The sequence below is a fragment of the Sapajus apella genome, unplaced genomic scaffold (assembly GCF_009761245.1).
Source record: "Sapajus apella isolate SASKATOON/1434 unplaced genomic scaffold, GSC_monkey_1.0 scaffold97, whole genome shotgun sequence".
Taxonomy (NCBI): Eukaryota; Metazoa; Chordata; class Mammalia; order Primates; family Cebidae; genus Sapajus; species Sapajus apella.
The window spans coordinates 1,394,266-1,413,578 of record NW_022437037.1 but is presented as its reverse complement, the minus strand read 5'-3'; the positions used below and the strand labels follow the sequence as shown (position 1 = coordinate 1,413,578).

General features: G+C 58.2%; 1 protein-coding gene across 1 annotated transcript in view; it reads right to left on the bottom strand.

The window, feature by feature from the left end:
* Nucleotides 1–10,582: 10,582 nt before the first annotated feature.
* The window catches only part of LMX1B (LIM homeobox transcription factor 1 beta), an 81,791-nt gene continuing 73,060 nt past the window's right edge, over nt 10,583–19,313 (bottom strand). The window contains exons 3-8 of the mRNA XM_032257271.1: nt 16,866–17,098; nt 14,693–14,874; nt 14,438–14,515; nt 14,230–14,296; nt 12,243–12,386; nt 10,583–11,932 (exon numbers count right to left, since the gene is read on the bottom strand). Of these exons, the coding sequence (XP_032113162.1) occupies nt 11,775–11,932; nt 12,243–12,386; nt 14,230–14,296; nt 14,438–14,515; nt 14,693–14,874; nt 16,866–17,098 (862 nt within the window). The 3' untranslated portion in view covers nt 10,583–11,774. The remainder of the gene's footprint in view (nt 11,933–12,242; nt 12,387–14,229; nt 14,297–14,437; nt 14,516–14,692; nt 14,875–16,865; nt 17,099–19,313) is intronic.

Here is a 19,313-nt window from a genome sequence, read left to right as displayed (position 1 = left end):
CCAGGTTGGCCTGGAACTCCTGAGCTGAGGCAATCCACCTGTCTCAGCCTCCCAAAGTACTGAAATTATAGATGTGAGCCGCTGTGCCCAGCTGTTCTACAACTTTCTAGGCTGCTACTCTACCCAGTGCCTTCTCCTGGAGGGTCTTTATTCTGCAAAAAATGAACCCATTTTCTTCCCTTCCCTTCCAACTCTACAAAGCATTTCCTATCTGTGCTTGGTTATGTGACCTTAGCAAGCTACTGACCAGTCTGAGATCTGCCCTCTCTGAACAGTACAAGGCAAGGATGTAAGGAGCCCAGATTGTGTCTCTGTAGGGCTGGGATGGGCCAAAAGAAGGAGCGTGGCTCTCTGGTCCTCAGTCTCCCTCTCTCCCTGTTCCTCTTGTCATGTCTGAACCAGCCTGCTGTCTGGTGCCCAGAGAACAGCTTAGGAGGGGCCACACCTCTCACCCTGCCGCTGAGTCCTCACTGTAAAGAGCCCTTCATCCCATCCCTCAGGCCACTCCAAGGCACTCCTTGGCTTGGAGCTTGGGTTGGTAAAGGCTGCCCCACCCCTCAGAATAGCATAGTTGCAGAAAATTTGGGGCTTTTCCTGTCTGGGTCTGTCCCGGCTTTTCTTCTAGGCAGAGTTGCTTGTTTCTCCTGGTAACCTGCTCTCAGGAACTGCTGTTTACCAGCCCTGTGACTTTGAACAAGCGCTTTTGCCCCTCAGAGCTTCAGTGTCTTCATCTATGGAATGAGGATACTAATAACACTGAGTGAGAATTAAATGAGATGATACCACTGCCGGGCTCAGCGGCTCACGCCTGTAATCCCAGCACTTTAGGAGGCAGAGGTGGGTAGATCACTTGAGGTCAGGAGTTTGAGACCAGCCTGGCCAACATGGTGAAACCCTGTCTTTACCAAAAAATACAAAAATTAGGTGGGTGTGATGGCATGCACCTGTAATCCCAGTTACTTGGGAGGCTGAGGCAGGAGAATCGCTTGAGCCTGGGAAGTGGAGGCTACAGTGAGCCAAGATCATGTCACTGCACTTCAGCCTGGGCAACAGAGTAAGACTCTGTCTAAAAAAACAAAAAACAAACAAACAAAAAAAGAAATAATGTCTGAGAGTGCTGAGCCATCATGATAAGGACTCAAAGCCCAGCAGCATTCATCATGGTGGTCTTCTTCATTATTACCACTATTACTAGGTGCCAGCAGGGCGTTTTAGAAGCAAAAAGGTCAAATGCAGTAAGTTGCCTTCTTGCAGAATTGCAGCTTCTCTTCATTTTTGCAGAGCATGATTGCAGTCTTCTGCTCTTGTCACAATCACTCTGTTTATGGACATTTTTGTGATGGGTATAACCTGATTATTTGCTTATTAGTAACTCAGTACCAATAATTCACTTTTTCAATTGAACTCTGTTGCATGGGAAGTACCCCGCAGCCTGTCCCTGGGGCACACACTCGAGTTCCAGCTGTGGGTAAATCAGAGCTGTCCCCGCTCTGTGTGTGTGAGGGGCCAGAGGAGATCCCACACCAGGCAGGTGCTCGTGACCACGAGAGCTGTGATGGCAGGAACCCCTCTTGCAGATATGATGTATGTGGTCCATTGTGTATTTTACATCAAAAATCATCGTTTTCATTTGTTCCCAGGAAATCTCTTGTCAATATCCTGTTGGATGCAATTTGTGGAAAAAATGTCTCCAAAATAATACCTCTTAAATACCAGCTCAAAATCCGTGCACAGGTGGGGGGTAGAGTTTCGCAAACCGTATTTGTATAAGTGAAGTGGAGTGCTGTTTTGAAATGTGAAGGAAAAAGGGCAAAGATAGTTACTGTTCTCTGTTGAAAATCATTTTAGCTACTTTTTTTTTTGAGCACTGATTTTTATACCAGAAACTTAAAAATGTTATCTCATTTGGCCGGGTGGGGCGGCTTACAATCCCAGCACTTTAGGAGGCAGAGGCGGGTAGATCACTTGAGGTCAGGAATTTGAGACCAGCCTGGCCAATATATATGAAACCCCGTCTCTACTAAAAACATACAAAAATTAGCTGGGCGTGGTGGCGCACACCTGTAGTTCCAGCTACTTGGGCAGCTGAGGCAGGAGAATCGCTTGAACCCGGGAGGCAGAGGTTGCAGTGAGCCGAGATAGCGCCACTGGACTCCAGCCTGGGCGATGCAGCAAGACTCCCTCTCAAAAAAAAAAAAAAAAAAATCTCATTTATTCACCTCAAAACCTAAAACTCTGTGAGATGGTGTGGGGTTTAGTGCGGACTCTTTGGTGACAAGTGACAGAGACTCAAACTAGCTTAAACAATAGATGCTTTATTGGCCATGTATTCGTTAGCCCTTTAACGCCTCCATAAACGGAAGCCTTGGGGCCCTCCCCTCTCTCTTTTCCTTCTGCCTGTGAATTGGCCATGAGCTCTAGGGCTCCCCCGCGTGGTGAGGAACATGGCTGAGCGCATCCCCGCACCGTGATCGAAGAAGGCGCCCCAGCTTCAGCCTTGGATGGGTCACAGGAAAGAGGTGCTCTGGCCACCAGGCTCAGAGATGGCTGACTGGCAGGCACAAGCTCCCACTGCCCAGGCCTCGATGCCGCCTCTGGCTCGGCCCGCGTGGTCCCGGGAGGCGCAGGTGTCTGTTCCCCTGCCAGCTGCCCATCAGCCTCAAGGAAGAGAGATGGGGCAAGGAAGGCGGTGTCAAGGAAGGCAGGAAACACAGCTGGCAGAAGCTGCCCTGGCCTAAAGGGGTGTGGGCGCCTCGGCATTGCCAGAACATTTGCCGCCGCATTGCTGGGTCACAGTGATGAAATGATGAGCAGGAAACACTGACCTCCCAGTCAGGGGCTCCCAGCTGTGACCTGTGACCCCGTGACCCCTGTTCTGGAGGTCTCCACAGGGGATGGCTCATGCCCTGGATGGACATGGGCCTCGCTCTGGTCGAGGAGCCCCCCTCAGTTGCCCCGAGGCGGTCCTGGGGTCTGGGCATGGCCTGAGCCTGCTGACTCTGCTGTAGGGAAAGGGGCCGGCTGGGCGGGGGCGGGGGGTGGGGGGGGGAGGTGGCCGCTCCGGGGGTGGGGGGGAGGGGGGGGGGGTGGCAGCTCAGCTGTCCCCTGCTTCCTCCTCATGGCCCTGCTCGGGGAGCGCCGTAGGCAGGGGCCAGGCTTTTAGCCTTCCTGAGCCTCAGCGCCCCCAGCAATAAAACAGGGTGGCGACAGTCGCCACCGCACAGGTCGGGTGAGGAGTCCGTGGGTGGGGCATAACACGGCTCCGAAGCGGTTGCTATCAGTTTTGCGTTTTCCCTGCCCATCTCGCTCTATTTTCCTGCTCGCGTGTCTCTGCACTGCCCCAGCGCTGGTTCGGGCCCCATCCTGCCGCTTCCCAGCTGTGTGTCCTCAGGCAGCTTCCTTAAATATGAGCCCGCTCTCCTATCCCGTGAAATAGGAATGCGCGCTTCCATCCACTCAGGGTTGCGTGGGGAATCCGCGGTGTCCTCGGTGCGCAGTGCCCACGCAGTGTGAGGCTCACAGAAGCCTCCGGGAGGCGGCGTCCTCGCTCCGGCCCACGCCGCCCCTCAGCGCTCCGCGGGCTGCGTGGGCTGCACATGCCTGACTCCCGATCGCCACCTCGTGGCCTGATGGGTGACTGCAGGTTTGCAGTGAAATTCAAACTTGCTTCTGGTCTGTTTTGGGGATTTAACGCAAAGCGCCCCATGATTTGATGTGGGGAGGAGGGTGGGGGGCGAGGAGTGAAAGTAGAGTGCTCCCCGCAGCAAGCCACCTGTATGTTCGAAGCAGAGAGAAGATGTACGAGGGGCCGCCGGCCCCTGGGTCCGTTCCCACGAGATTCTGGGCTTTCTGTGCTGTGGCTGAGCTATTGGGATCAGCTTCCCCAGTGAAGAAACGAAAGCTCTTGAGACCACGGTGGGGGAACACCCTGAACTCTAAGAAATTAAAAATGTACATTTTCTTTATCCAGGAAGTGGGTAAAGAAGTGTTTGTCTTTCCTCTTTAGGCCATGAATACGTATGCTTGAGAACACATGTACTCCTCTGATTTTATTCCCTGCTAAATCAAAGAACAGGAGGTGACGTGTCAAGTGCCTCTTGCTGCCAAGGGCCTGACTGACCCTGGCATGCCCAGTGTGGTAGCGCTGAGGCTCTCACCTCCCACCACCTCCAGCCTTCAGACTCTGAATCCAAGCTAGGTGTGCCCTGATGCCTCTGAGCCTGTGCTCCGGCTGTTCCCCGCCCGCCTCCTCTCACCCCGTGCTAACTCATCTTTGCAGTCTCATCCCGAACATACCTCCTCTAGGAGGCTTTCTCTGATTTCGCAGGCAAAGCCATCAGCCTGCCATATTTTGAGTCCTGTATGTCTTTTGCCTAACTCCTTCTTAGGCTCCACCCAGGTGGGCTGGGTCCAGGGAGGGTCTGCCAAGCCAGGGCTGAAGGGCAGAGCGAGGAGCAGCCCAGAGCCGCTCTCCATTCTCCTGTCAGGCTGCGGGGGTTGCTCTGAAGTCAAAGCCATGAACAGAGTCCCCGTGTCCATCAGTGCCTAGGGTCAGGGTCTGCCTGGCATAGAGTCAAGGGACACTCATGCCAAAGGGGACTTCTGGGGCAGACCAGTGGCAGCTGCAGGACAGGGAGTCCTGGGAGGAATGGGGGTTGGAGGGCAGTATCCTCGTCTTCCAAATGGACATCATTTCCACCCAGGGCTGTGAGGTGTCAGTGAGGCAGGACACAGGAGGCTCAGCCAGCATCAGGTGTGCGGGAGTGCTCCCTGAGTGCTCCCTTCCCTGCTGATGGGGAAGTGAGGGGAACCCGGCAGCCTTCTCCCAATACCCTGCCTCTCCTCTAGCCAACCGTCCTGCTGGTCAGGCATTGACCTGCCACTGCACTGCCTGCATCCGGGGTGCCACTCACATGGTGCTAGGGATTGCATGGCCCTATACAGTGGTCCTCCTGACTGTCCCCCCTGTGCCTGTTGGCTCGTCTAATGTCCATCTGTCCAGGCTGATTGTCAATACCTCACCTTCTCCAATCTGGGGTGTGAGACTGGGGCTGGCAGCAGTGAGGGGTTCCAGAGGCAGGACTGGGGGCTCTCAGAGCCCTTGAAGACTTGTTTTGTAGGGTGACCTCAGAGTCACCTTCCTTGTCTGGGCCCTCTCCTTTCTCAACTCCACAGGATCCATGGCCTAAACCACCAACCACGAATTCCTGGGAGGAATCACTCTGGAGGAATCACAACTGAGCCAAGCCTCAGTTTCTGTATCTGTGCAATGGGCTAGGAGCTGCTCTGAGTTATTGTGAGGGTCAGTGGGCCAAAGTCTGAGACTGGCAGGGCGGGAATTCTGCAGATACCCTTTCTGTTTCACGTTGGACCCTGGGCTGGGTACAGTGGCTCGCACCTGTAATCCCAGAGCTTTGGGAGGCCAAAGCGGGAGGATTGCCTGAGGCTAGGAGTTCAGGACCAGCATGGGCAACATAGTGAGACTTTGTGTCTACAGAAAAACTGAAAAAATTAGCTGGGCATAGTGACGAGTGTCTGTAGCTCCAGCTACTTGGGAGGCTTGGTTTGGAGGATTGCTTGAGTCCAGGAGTCTGAGGTTTAGAGTGAGCTAGGATTGCACCACCGCACTCCAGCCTGGGTGACAGAGTGAGGCTCTGTCTCTAACAAAATTAAAACTCTACTCCCAGAAAGGTGGCTCAGAGGGTGACCGCTTATCCCCCGGGACTCAGCCTACATTTGCTCTGCCAACCTATGTCTTTACCTTCCGGGTTAGGGGAGAAGATAGGCAGGTGACAAGGGAGAGGCGGATCAGCACAGCTCCTCCCCTTAACCCCCCCACCCCACATTTTTTAGTGGCAGGATTTTAAAAGGTTGCTGTCGGCAAGAGGGCTGTCAGCCCACTATAGCCGAGGGTGGAGGTTAGAGGGCCCCTCACATTGAGCCCAGCCTGGGGCTTGGACAGGAAGCCCATTAGTCCTGCCTCTGTGCTGTGCAGTCTGCGCTGAGTGACTTGATTTCTCTGAGCTTCAGTGAGGCACTCTGAAGGTAGGAGTTTCCTTGTTCCCCAGGCCTTGGGCCTGACCATGGAGGACCGGATCCTAGGGCCAGAGAGTCTGGCTTTGGGGGACAGCTGAGATGGTGGCAAGGCCACACAACCGCATCTGGGTTTGAACCCTGGTTCTGCTGTCCCTTGCTAGCTTTGCTGCATTGGGCTGGTCGCTTTTGTCTTCTGAGCCTTGGTTTTCCCTTCAGAAACATGGGGACCTGCCTCTTAGGGTTGCTGGGGTGTAGATGAGGACGTGAAGCGGAGGTCCTTCATGTGGCTAGACTCCAGAGGCAGCTGGAACCGTCCAGGGGCTATGAACGGCAAGCCCAGAAGCGGGTGCAGGGCGGGGCCTGCCCCTAGGGGGTGTTGGTGCCTGTGGACAGCCAGAGGAAGGCGAGGTGGCCTTCGGTGGTCCCCACCACAGGGGTGGGGAAAGAAGGCCGAGGAGCAACCGGACGCCTGGGGGAAGGGAGAGAACACTGGTACATCAGTTCTGTGGACAGGAGGCCCAGAGGCATCCCAGATGCAGACATGCAGAGATAGGCAATGACGCCCCGAGTTGGGTAGGGAAACGTCCCCACGAGCACACCGCCACATCGGGGACTCGCCTCTCCCAGTGCAGACACACGCAGCCACTCCAGGAGACACAGCCATGCATGGTGTCCTGATACTTCTGGACGCCCAGCTTCATGCATGGCACATCCAGGCAAACCGGCCCACGGAACTACTCCATGGACCACACGCGTGCCCACACGTGCACACACACCCTGAGGTTCCTCAACACACACGGAGGAAGCATGAGACTTCAAGGAACCCACCTTGAAAGCCGAATTCCTTTGAGTCTCTGCTGTCACCACCACACTTGCCATCCCTGCTGCTGTCTCTGGAGAACCCCAGCCACATCCCATCCCAAGGCCTCACGATTACTCGAGTTTGGCTTCAGCTTCTTCCTTCTCCCATGCCGTGCTCCTCTGGGAGCTCATCCATCCCGTGCCTCAGTGGCCAGCCACCTGGTTGCTGAAGAGCCGAGTGTTCAGCGTCTGGTCGCTTTGAGGCCCAGCCCTGGCCCAGGACGTCTTCACTTGGATGCCCATGAGGTCCCCAGCTCACATGGCCAGACCACATATCTCCCCACTTCCTGTGCCCCCTGCGCCCCCATCTCGGTGATCCAGAGACCTAGATGCCACCTAGACAGCCCCCCCACCAATATCTCCGGGATCTGCCCCCTCCTTTCTCCCCACCATTGCCATCCTAGTCAAAACCATCATCACCTCTCACCTGCTGACCTAATTCACCTCCCACCTTCCATCCAGCCCCCCGATCTAATTGGATCTATTCTCTACTCGGCCGCCAGGCCCTGACTGGTCTGGCCCTGCCCTCAGGCTTTGCTGTTCTTTCTGTTTAGGAGATTCACGGAGGAAATGAGAATCACGGGAGGGTTGGGCAGGAACAGGGACCTCAAGCCCTCCTGCCTCCTGACCTGCTGTCCCTGGTGGCCATCAACAAATCTGCTAATGTCACATGCGGAAGCGGCCCAGGCCCAGGAAGCCCCTTCCTCCATCCAGGCCCTGCCCCCAAAGAAGATGCACCACAGGCGTGTACAGGTCGGTTTATTTACAAATATACTGATGTCTCGTCTTTTTTTGTCGTTTCCATTTTCTGCTGTTGTAGGAAGAGGTGGAGGTGACAGTGGAGGGCAGGGCGGGTGGTGGTGTAGTAAACGCTAATAAATAATTTAACAATGACAAGTTATTAAATAAAATGTGTCTGGGGATGGCGGGTGGGCAGTGAGAGTCTGTCTGTACAAGGAAAACAGGCATGGCCGGTGGCCCGTCCTCACACTGGGCTGGACTGGGCTCCCTTGGGACCCCTGGGGGGGTGGGGGAAACCAGCAAAGAGGCTCATTGGCAACGGCGCCTTCCAAGGGCCAAATGTTGGAGGAGTCGTCTTTCCTGCTCCCCTGGGCCCCCAGGCCCCGTGTGCCTGCGAGTGTGGGTCCATGAGCCTCCACGTGCGTCCTGGTGTGAGTGTGTGTGTGTGAGTGCGTGCGTGCAAGCGTGGGGCCCTTTCCCCACAGGGCAGATTTAGCCCTAGAGCTGCAGGCTCTCCCTCACCCTAGGTGGTGCCCAGGGCTCAAGGATGGAGCCAGGCAGGCATCAGGCAGTCCTCCTTCCTCAGGCTCCCTGCGTGTGACATGAAACGAGTGGGGCTGGGGGAGGCAGCTGCTTGCTAGGAGGCTGGAGGGCTTCCCAGAGAAGAGGCTGTCCCCAAACCCATGCTGGGAGCTTGGCCCTGCCGGGCCCTGCTCATCTGATGCGGCGCCAGGGCCTTCCCACCTTCACCCACCCTCAGGAAGCCTCCTAAGATGCCCAGTGGCGTGCACCAACCCCCTCTCCCGGCTCTTTCCAGGCTATGCTGGCACCTTGGTCTGGCCCTTGTGAGGAGTGTCTCTGTGTAGCCTCCCTGTGTTTCCTGGGATAGCAGAGTGGCTGGGAGGCTTCACGGAGCAGGCAGATGAGGCTCTGGCTGGGGCTGTGAGCCGGGCTTCGTGTCCTCCTCTGCCCTGTTACCTGGGGCGATTCTTTCCTCTAAGCCTCAACCTCTCCAGCAGGGAGGTGGAACTTGGCTTTTCGTCAAGACCCCTCCTGTCCCCCTCTCATTCTGTGTTTTGCTCCGGAGACCACACAGTTATCTCCCTCTTCCCACCCCAGCCCCCTTAGTGATGAAGGTCCCATGTCATGGCAGGGGTGAGGGGTGGTCCTGGCTACTCCCTGCCCAGCTCCCAGCGAAGGCTGCACCTCCCCCCATGAGGTGAGAGGCCTGCCCGGCCCTGCAGACCTCTGCTGGCTGGCCCTGAACACATCGCCTCCTTTCTTTGAGCCTCAGGCTCATCCGAGAAATGGGTCCCTGCCATGTCTAGACTCTCTGGCTGGGCTTTCCTTCTAGGGGAGAAGCCCTCGAGGGCAGGACCTGCATTCCTGTTCATCTGTGTGCCACGTGCAGTCCAGGGCTGGGTGGAGTGGGTGCTGGTGTCTAAGAGCCTGTGAGCAGCAAGGCACAGCACAGAGCAAAGGGACCCTAGCCATGGCTGACAGGGTGCCTCCGGCATGAGGGGCTCTCTGAGGTCCCTTCTGGCTTTAACAAGCGTGCTGTCCCGAGACCAACTCCCAGCATGGGGCCCTGGCTAGATTCGGGGCCTTGTGAGGGCCCAGAATGGGAAGAGGTGACCCCAGGGGCTGGCAAGTTTACAAAGAACAAGTTGTGACCCCCTGACCTGAAGGTCATTCACAAACCACAGGGCACAATGGGGCTGGCATGATGTCCCTGTTCTCAGCTCAGCTGTCACTAACCCGGACCTCGGACAGGTCTCTTCCCCTCTCTTGCCTCAGGGTTTCCACCTATAAAATAAGGGGTCGGGGGGTGAGATGACCGTTTCTGATGTCGCTTCCAGCGTATTGGGTCTGGGAGAGAAGGGCCGGGTCTCGTGGGAGGTCAGGTATCTGCCCTGAATCTGCCCAAAGTGTCCCTGGCATGATTCCAATGGCGCATGTGCAAAAGGAGAAAGAGGGGTGTGTCTCCAGAAGCCAGTACAGCTGCTGCCCAAGGGACTCATGGTGGCACAGTCCCTGGTGGGCTGAGGTGGCCGAAGGACCAGGACATCAACTGAAGTCCTTGGAGAAGCTCTGTTTGGAAGAGCTTCAGCAGGGCCAGCTGGCTGCTGGGACCCGATGGTTGACACAGGGCTGCATGTCAGGCGAGGAGGGTGGCCCAGGATGCAATGGGGGGAATGAGTTCCTCAGCAAACAGGGGGGCAAAACCACAGGACAGGTTGAACTCAGAGAAGTCCAGAGATCCAGGCAGAGGCCCAAAGGTGGAAAGGGACACTCATCATCCTTACTTGCTCAAAGTTTGGACCAGGCAGACCTTGGGGCAGTGGCTTAAGGGCTTGACTTCAGAGTTAAAGGCAGGGTTGTGAGCACCTGAGCAAGGACACAGTGACCAGCAGGGGCCAAGGCGGGCTCACCGGTCAGGCCCCAGCAGCCCAGCCTCCTTGCTCTGATGGGGTTAGAGTTGAGCAGACCCGGGCTGGGCCGGATCGAGAGTACCTGGCTTCCAGCAGGGCGCCCGACAGGATCTGCAATCTCCCTAGGGGAAGGGGGCAGGAAATGCAATTGGCATGTGTCCTCCAATGAGGATGGATTAATGGGCCAATGTCAAACACGGAGAGGCCACCCTGGTCCACACACCTTGGGTGAGACACCCAGGGCCAGCTCCTCACTGCGCATGTGTGCTGGGAGAGAGCAAAGCAGCAGTCACAGAATCAGGGTGCAGAGAAATTCCACAGGCGGGAAGGAATTGAGTAGGAGGGAATGGAACAGAAAAGAGGGCACGGTCCCTCACTCGGTCTACACAGTAAGTGCCCCCATCATCCTGTGTACACACAGGGAAGAGATGTGGCTTAGCTGTCACCTGCGTATGGTCCGGGATTTAGTTACAGCAGGGCAGGGTGACTTTCCAAGGTCATGTGGCAACAGAGGCAGGGGGCCACAGCCGGAGAGGGATGTACCTGCTCTCTTCTGGCCGGCTGACAGCAGCGGGAAGGTGAAGTGATACCTGCCCCGCAAGGACGGCTGGGGGCCCGCTAGGGGAACAGTGTTGAGAGGAAGAGTTGGAGAAGCCTGGCTCTGGGAAGCAGGAAGGCACAGCTGCCTTGGCTCACGGATGTAGTGAGCTCCTTGTCGCTGGAGGTATGTGAGGGGAGGCAGAGGGGCTGGGGAGAGGACCACATTGCAGATGGGGTGCCCAGCAGGTGCTTTTGAGGTCCCTGACCACATGGAGTTTCTGCCATCTGGCCTGATGCTACCTGGTTCTAGGGGCTCCATTTGCCTCCAGAGTTGGTGGGGCCTGGGGCTGCGCTCCCTGCTCAGGAAGCCCCCGTCTGGGCCCAGGCTGGGATACAGCTGGGTCCACATGCTTCAAGCTCACCTCCCTTTCCAATCACGCTAAGAAGTGGGGGTTCCCTATCCCTATCTGGCCTCCTTTCCCCTGACAGGCCAGGGCAGACCCACTGAGCACCCCGTCCCTTTCGGTGTCCCCACAAAGCTGTGTGCATGTTCGCGTGGGTCTGCCTGCGAGTGTGCACGTGTCTGCATGTGCCTCTCTGTCCCTTCGCGCCTGGCCAGGCTCAGGCCGTGAGCCCACCTCCTGACCGTGCCTCCCCCTCGGGCCTTCCTCATTGCTGCTCCAGCCTGTTCCAGGCAGTGGGCCTGCCCCCAGAGGCCATCCCTTCCCTGCTGGGGCACAGGTGCACACGCTTCTCAGGTCACCGCCTCATGACACCATGGTCTTGGGGGCTTGCATGGAGGGCCATGGACACAGAGAGGACATTTAAAAAAATAGAGAGAATTTAAGCTTCCCAAAAAAGAGATGGGGAGGAGGCGATGGAGGCCGAGGTGGGGCTGGGAGGCGGGTGGCCGTCCGAGAGCTCTGGGTCCCTGGGAATGACAAGGTCTCTGTGGGCAGGACACAGCCCCTGCCCAGGCTGTGCCCATCTACCGGTCTGGCTGTACCCCATGGGCACAGTGGCCAGGCCCGGCCGGCCAAGGGGAGGGCACCGTATGGCTGTCTGTAGTCTGTGCAGAGAGCAGGGCAGGATGGCCAGGCTGGCTGAGGAGGCTGGCGGTCCCCCCCAGGCCTCTGCCCAAGCGTCCGTGTACCCGGCTGGCTCTCAGGAGGCGAAGTAGGAACTCTGCATGGAGTAGAGCCGGTCGATGGGGTTCCCCACACGGGCCTGCAGGGAGCCGACGTCTGAGGAGCCGAGGAAGCAGTCACTGAGGCTGGTTAAGGAGGTATCACTGTCGATGTCGTGGAAGATGGAGTCATTCCCTGGGGGGGCAGAAGGGGTGTCAGGACCAGCACGCAGGCTGGGACTCCTGGGCGCCCCGTTAGTCCTGTAGGCTGTGTGATGGGAGGCCAGGGAGTGGCGGGATGGTCTGCTGGCCAGTGCCACCCAAGAGGGGCTAAGGCCCTTCCTGTCAGCAGGAGGCAGGAGGGCTGTGCTGGCCACGCTGCCTGAGCCCTGGGGCAGCAGGTGGCTGTCATGGCCCCAGGCCTGCCTGGCCTGGCAGGGGGCAGGGGTTGTGCTGGGACGGGGGGCAGGGGTAGGGCCGCTTACCATAGGGGTTCATGTGGTCACCTGGCATTTGGGGCGGCGTGAGGCCCTGCTGGAAGGGGTCGCTGCTGCCGTAGGGGCTCTGCTCCATGGCCACGATCTGTTGCTGTGGCGGGGCCAGCGGCGTGTAGGAGGCCATCATGCCCTCCATGCGGCTGGACAGGACCTCTGGGGACACAGTGAGCCTTCACCCACTGGCCCGGCCCACGCCCTCCCAGCTGCACTCCACGGCCTGGCTTCCCCAGCAGCCTCCCCTTCTGGCTTCCTTGGGACTCCCAGGCACCCCTCTCTAGCTGAAGCTGTCCAGACACTGACTCCCCAGCCCCTTCCCCAGGTGCACGCTCCAGCTCCTCCTGCAGACTCGGTTTACTAAAAGTCAGAGTCCTCCCTCCCTATCTTCTTTCCTCCCATCACCCCACCTACCCAGGGGATCCAGGGAGCAGGGGGAGGCACACCCCACACAGGCAATAACGACTCTGCCCTGCATCTAGGAGTGCCAAGGTCCCAGACCCAAGCCAAAGAGGCCCTGGGAAGGCTTCCGGAGGAAAGGGCCTCCACCTTGGTGTGACTTAAAGAACTATCAGGGGCTCGACAGGCCAGAGCAGGGGAGGCAAACCAGGCTGAGGGGCAGCAAAGGCCCAGAGGAGACAGACCAGCGGCGGGTAAGGGTGCAGCACGCAGGCTGAGAGCCAGGGAGAGAGGTTGGTGTGTGGGGAGACCAGCTGAGAGGGACCGCAGGTCATGGGGAGCCCTGGTGGGAGCCCCCGAGGCTGTTGGGAGCCACAGGAGGGTCTTGGCAGGTGAGGGCTAGAAAGGCTGGAGGGAGAGACCAGGGCTGGGGCCAGTGGGTGAGGAAGCCAGAGGAAGGGCAGGGTCTCTGTCAAGGTCGCTGTGGGAGAGAGCTCCTGGGAGGGTGGGAGAGCTATAGACTTCACTCCCCAACTTGGCACCTCAGCGGATCACAGCGTGGGACAAGAAGTGTCAGAGGTGACTCCTGGTTCCTGGCACAGACAGAGTGGACGGTGGTGGCATGTGCAGAGTCAGGATGGCGAGAAGGAAGGCATGCCATGTGCGTGTGGGCAGGAGGGAGGGTGTGGCATGGGCTGGGATGAGCTGGGGGGACTGTGGGACCTTCTCGGGGAGGCTGTCCAGGAAGTAGCTGGGAACACAGGGGTGAGACACAGCCCAGGACCTGGCTGGGAGACCAGAGGCCATGAGTACAGCCTTGGAAAGGGCAGAGGGGGAGCAAGGAAGAAGCAGGCTCTGAGGCTGTGTCCTTAGAAGCTGAGTCCAGCCTAGGACACTGGCGTGGCCCCCAGTGCCCTGGCACCTGGCCAGAAGCCTCCCTCTCTCATGGGGGAGCAGGCAGCCCTGCCCCCACCCACTTCTGCAGTTCCAGGGAGCTCCCTGCTCCTCCCTTCATGGCCCTGAAGGCTCAAAGTCGCATGGGGCCCAGTAACCAGCCTGTCTGGAGATTCTGATGTAGAAACAGCAGTTTTGGTGAAGCCCAGTGATGAGGGGCCTGACTCATGTCCCTAAAACCAGTCCCTCATGCCTCAGCAGGACCCTCGTGCCCGGACAAGCTTTGCCTGCAGAATTCCAGCAGTGGAGTAGTGTCCTCCTGTTAAAGGCACAGGCTCTGAGCACCAGGCTTGGGGCCGAGGTCCAGCTTTGCACCTGGCTGGCTGAGGGATCCCAGGCAGTCCCTCGGTTTCCTCATCTGTGAAATGGGACATGGCAATACCCTCCCTTGCAGTGATCTGTGAGGACGGCGTAAGATGGTGCGTGCTGAAGGCTGAGCCCCGCGTCTAGCTGCCACTCTGTCTCTCCTCCCTGGGTCCCCTAGTCCCCACGGCTTCTCTATTTCTCTATGTCTCCATGGTTTTAAGACAGAAGCTCCCTGGGCTCTGATGGCCTTGGTGGAAGGCTTTTCGGAAGTTTTGTTAAAGGAAACATCCTGGGTCCCTTGGTCCCTAGCCCTGGGACAGGTGCAGCCCCGGCCCCAGCTCACCCTGGCCCAGCCGCTGGGAGTTCTGCTGCTCCTGCTGCTGCTGGTGCCGCCGAGCCAGCTTCTTCATCTGCAGGGAGAGCTGGTTCAGGCCAGTGCCGCCCCTCCCCCCAGGCATGGCCAGCCCCACCCCCTCTGGACCCCTGTCTTCTGGCTGTCCCCTCTACTCCCACCCTACCCGGGGCCTGCAGGGGTGGGGGTGGCCTCTTACCTTTGCTCTTTGGTTCTGAAACCAGACCTGGACCACACGCACACTGAGGCCCGTCTCAGCTGCCAGTGTCTCTCGGACCTGGCCCAGAGAGAGGGGGACAGGTCAGGCCCTCCAGGGGCAGCAGCCAGGAGGTGGTGGGTTTAAGGGGATGATGGGATGTTGGGGAGGGATGGAGGGATGTCCCTATCCCCAGCAGGAGCAGGGGGTGGTATCCAGAAAGGCAGCCCTCAGTCCCACCCCCCAGCCGCCCCTCACCTTTCGGCAGGGCTTGGATGAGACCTCGAAGGAGGCCTTGAAGGCTCTTCGCTGCTGCGTGGTGAGGATGGTCCGGGGTCGCTTGGGCCTCCTTGGGTCCTTCCCGTCATCCCCGCTGCCCTTGCTCTGGCTGCCCTGCCCCTTGGCCGGCTTCATGTCCCCATCTTCGTCCTCGCTCTTCACTGTGGGGGACACAACCCGGCCTGTCAGGAAGGGCCAGGGACAGCCCAGGCCTCAGCCTTGTCCCCTTCGGCAACCTGCTGCCCGACATGAGACTGCAACCCTCTCCTGTCACCTGCTGTGGCTCCCCAGTTCCCGCAGGATAAGGCCTACTTCGCTCCCTTGGCCCTCAGGTCCTGCCTCACCTGGTCCTTCGTCTCCTGCCTGCTGTACCCTGCGAGTCCCTTCCCCGGCACACACCTGTTACTTCCTCATCCTGGGCTGCAGCCACACCTGCACAGGAACTCACATAGGTGGGCCTTGGACAACCACAGCATGGGTGTGTACACACTCAGGAAGCCAGGCCCACGCGGGGAACAGGCACACAGGCATACACACATGGTCGTGCACATGGCTCTGTGTGTGGACATACGCAGAAGTGTGCGAGCAAAGACACGCACCGCAGATATTCACGCGAGTGCTCATGAGCGTCGCATACGCACACACTCATAAGACGCACACAGTTGGTACAAGCGGCTCACAGGTGTATTCACACACACGGGCCCATGCTCATGGGCAGTAACAGACAGGCATGCATGCATGTGAACAGACATACAGTGTGTGCATTCACCCAGCACTACAGCCACACCCACCACACACACACAGAACTTCCACGCCCCCGGTTTGGGTCTCAGAAATGCCAGCCCCAGATGGATGGCCAAACCACTGGGCCATTTCTCCCCAGCCACCGCTGGGCCTCCTGCTGCCCCCTGGGCTGGTCTCCCTTCTTCCATCCTGTCCTCCTCAGAGTGTGGGGGGTGATCTCCACCCACTGAGACCCCCTCTGCTGGGCCTGGCATGAGGGGATCATTGGCGCCTGGCCAGCCTCTGCTCTTCCTCAGGAGTCTGGACAGCCATGGGGCCGGCTGCAGCAGTGCCCTGCCTAGGGAGGGGTAGGGACAGATGGTGGCGAGTTCACTGCTGGCCATGGCAAGCCCTTCCCATATGGCAGATCCTGTTGCCACAGGGCTGCAGGTTACCACCGGGCCTGGTGGACCGGGACACCTCTCCACGCTGCCTGCTCCAGTCCTTCCCCACTGTTCCCACGAACAAGGGCTGAAGCTACTTCCTGGTCTTTCCCTCCTTAAGACTCATTCCTGGCTGGGCTTGCCCTGTCTGCCAGGAGGGTTCCAAACTGGCCTCATCCGTTTGGAGGCTAGAGCAGAGTAGGGAGGGTCCTTCACCCTGGGAAATGGGGTCTTTCCCTTAAGCACAAAGGGCCCAGCCCCTACCCCTCAGCTGGGAAACAGGTTGGCTCGGGGCTCTTTGCTTCCCCGGATGAAGGTTTCAGGGTGCCAAGGAGGGGAGAGCATACCAGGTCCCTGCCTCTCAGGTGTCCCCAGCCTGTGGACCAGGTGCTGGTGAGGACCCCTGTGGAGCTGTGCTGTGTGTGTGGGGGCATCACGGAAGAGAGCGCAAGGGGGATGGGCCAGAGAACGAGAGCTGTGTGTGTATACACATACGCAATCCACAGTACATGTGAGCATGTGTACAAACATGCATGTGCAGCCATGTGGATTGGTGTTTAGTGCACACATGTGCTGTATCACGTGCATATGTGTGTGTACGCTTAAGTGTGGTTTTTGCATTCCCAGGTATGTGAACATATATCTCCACATTTATGTACATGTATATATGCTCAGGGTAGGGATACTCCTGTGTGCATTTTATGTGCTTGTGTGTACATGTGATCACACACGTGTTTATACGTATGGATGGGTAGCTCTCAGGTAGTCAGCAGAGCACATTTTGTGAGCCTGGGGAGATGCACGTTCGTGTCATGTGCACGCAAGTGGACACGTCAGTGTGCGTGTGCATTGGGACGTGTACGCGCCATCTGTGTCCAGCTCAGGTCCTGGAAGCAGGAGGTGGCTTCTCCAGCCAGGACACCCCCCCAGGACACCCCAGCAAGCCCCATCCCTGAGGCCTTCCCCCAGCTCAGGCCAGGCCTCACCAGAGTCGGACTCGTCGGGGCTCACGGAGCTGAGCAGGTCCTTCTCCTTCTCGTAGTCACCCTTGCACAGCAGCTGGCCCTCCTTGAGCACGAACTCGTCGCCCTTGCGTAGCTGCCGCTCACACACGCAGCAGCAGAAGCAGCCCAGGTGGTACACGCACTCCAGCGCCCGCATCACGAACTCGGTGGGGGCGATCTTCTCCATGCAGCCGCTGCACTTGGCCGCGAAGAGCCTGCGGATGCACAATGTGGGTGCATGGGCTGCGCTCAGAAGTACGTCCCAGAAGCCACTCCTGCCGAGGGCCTCTCCCTCCCACCTGGACCTGAGGGTCAGGGTGGCAAGAGGGAGAGGCCCCCCTTGGGCACTGGGCAAGACAGTAGGAGGGCCCTGCAGCCCTATTCTTCTGCCTACAGGCCCCCAGTGGTCCTGGGATGGGTGCTGGCAAACTGCCTAGAGTCACCTGTCCCAGGTGAGGCAGCTCAGGGCCCTTCCAGCTCAGAGACATGGTGGCCACTAGAGGGCAGTGTGCAGGGTCCACCCAAACTTTCCCTGGGGGCCAGGTCAGCCCCCGTCTGAAGAGGATCCCTTCCTCCTCAAATCCCCCGTCTGCCTCTCCTCTGATTCTCCCAACACATCCAAGCAACTCCCAGCCCCGTCTAACCCACTGCCCAGCCTGGGCCCCTCCTCTCCTGCCCAAGCAGCTGCCTGGTCCCTTGCCTGGGCTCCCGGCCCCTTCAATCCTTCAAACCCCAGCCCACACAGGAGCCATCACACACACAGGAGACATCCCACACACAGGAGCCAGGAGGATCTTTCTAAAATACAAATCGGATCAAGCTGCTTCCCTGCTCCAGACTCTTCCATGGCTTCCATGGGCCTTAGGAGAACATCTGAGCTCCTGAGGCTGGCACTCAAGGCCTTTCATGATCCTGCCTCTCCCCTCTTTACCCTCTGCTTCCCCAGGCTGCAGCCCCAAAGAACAGCCTGAAGTTTCCCCAAAGCACCATCATGGCAGCCTTTCAACACATTCTTTCTCCATCCTTTGGCTTGGCTAACGTCTTCCTATCCGTCTGTCTCAGCTTATGCATCTTCATCCTGAACAGATACTTACTGAGCATGTACAGATTGCCAGCCCTGCTCTAAGCATCTTATGTGCAGAGATGCATTTAATCCTTGCAACAACCCTACAAGAAGAGAATGAACATTAACCCCATTTTAGAGATGAGGAAATTGAGGTGCTAAGAGGCAGTCACTTGCTCTGGGTTGCATGGGTAGCAAATGCTGGAGCCAACTCCCAGGCTGAGTGAGCCTAATCCAGTTCCCGCGTGACAAAGTGGTTCCGTCTCCCATCATCTCCGCAGACAAATGAGGGCGGGGGTCTCCGAGCCCTGGCCAGCACTAGCACGAGGGGCTGGGCAGCACACCCTCCTCCGCTGTGTCTGCTGACCGCTCCTCCTGACACTCCTCCACCCTGTCACGTGTCTTGCTCTGTGGGAACTCAGCTCAACAACACTTTGATGGAAAAATTTATGAAGAATCAAATTATTGCTGCTGGGAGGGAATTAAAACCATTTTTCATTCCCGGCATCCCCGGGCCACGTCTGCGGGCGCCACCTTGGGAGTGCTGTGCACATCCCATCCCTCTTTATGGCCCGCCATCACGGGCACAGATTACAGCTGCAATTCTCTACTAATCGGTTCTGGAACAGAAATGGCCATAAATGGGAGGCACTGCGTGCCTCCCTTCTCGGGGCTACCGTCTGAACCACCCATGGCGAGCTGGTGGGGTGAAGTGGGCAGGGCCGCTTTGAGCTCTACCTGCTGCCCGAGAACTGGCCAGGGCACTCAGCTGGGGGCACACCCATCGACCCCTGCCACCCACCTCTATTCTACCCAACAGGCTCCTACTCATCCTGCAATGCCCAACTCCAATGCCACTTCCTCTGGGAAGCCTTCTCTGATGCCCAGTCTGGGGGAGGTGGCCTCCTCTATGCTCCCCTGAGCTTCCCCCAGCCTCAGTTTACTCCTGTAAAATGGAGATGTCAAGCCCTTCCTGAAGGCTGTTGTCAGGATTCGAGGATGCTGAGCATGTAACTCGGTGTGTGGGTATCACAGTGGAGGGACATGCATGTCCCTGTCAGTGCCCTACTCTACCAACTCTACCGGGGTTCCACGAGACAGGACCTAGCCCCATTCGATCCTCAAGGGGCCCTCAGTGAGTGTTCGCGGAGCAGGTGAGTAAATGCCTGGAGTGAGCCGAGGCTGAGGCCAGGCTCTGCGGTGGACATGCTGGACCCCACCAGCCCGCAGGGCATGGCTCTGCAAGGGGGATGTGGGCTGGATTTTGGCTCTAATTGGGCCCTCTGACTGAATCACCTTGTTCAGGGCACAATCTACACAACTGTCAGTGACCGCTTTAGGCAGAGGCCCTGGGAATCCGGCTTTCT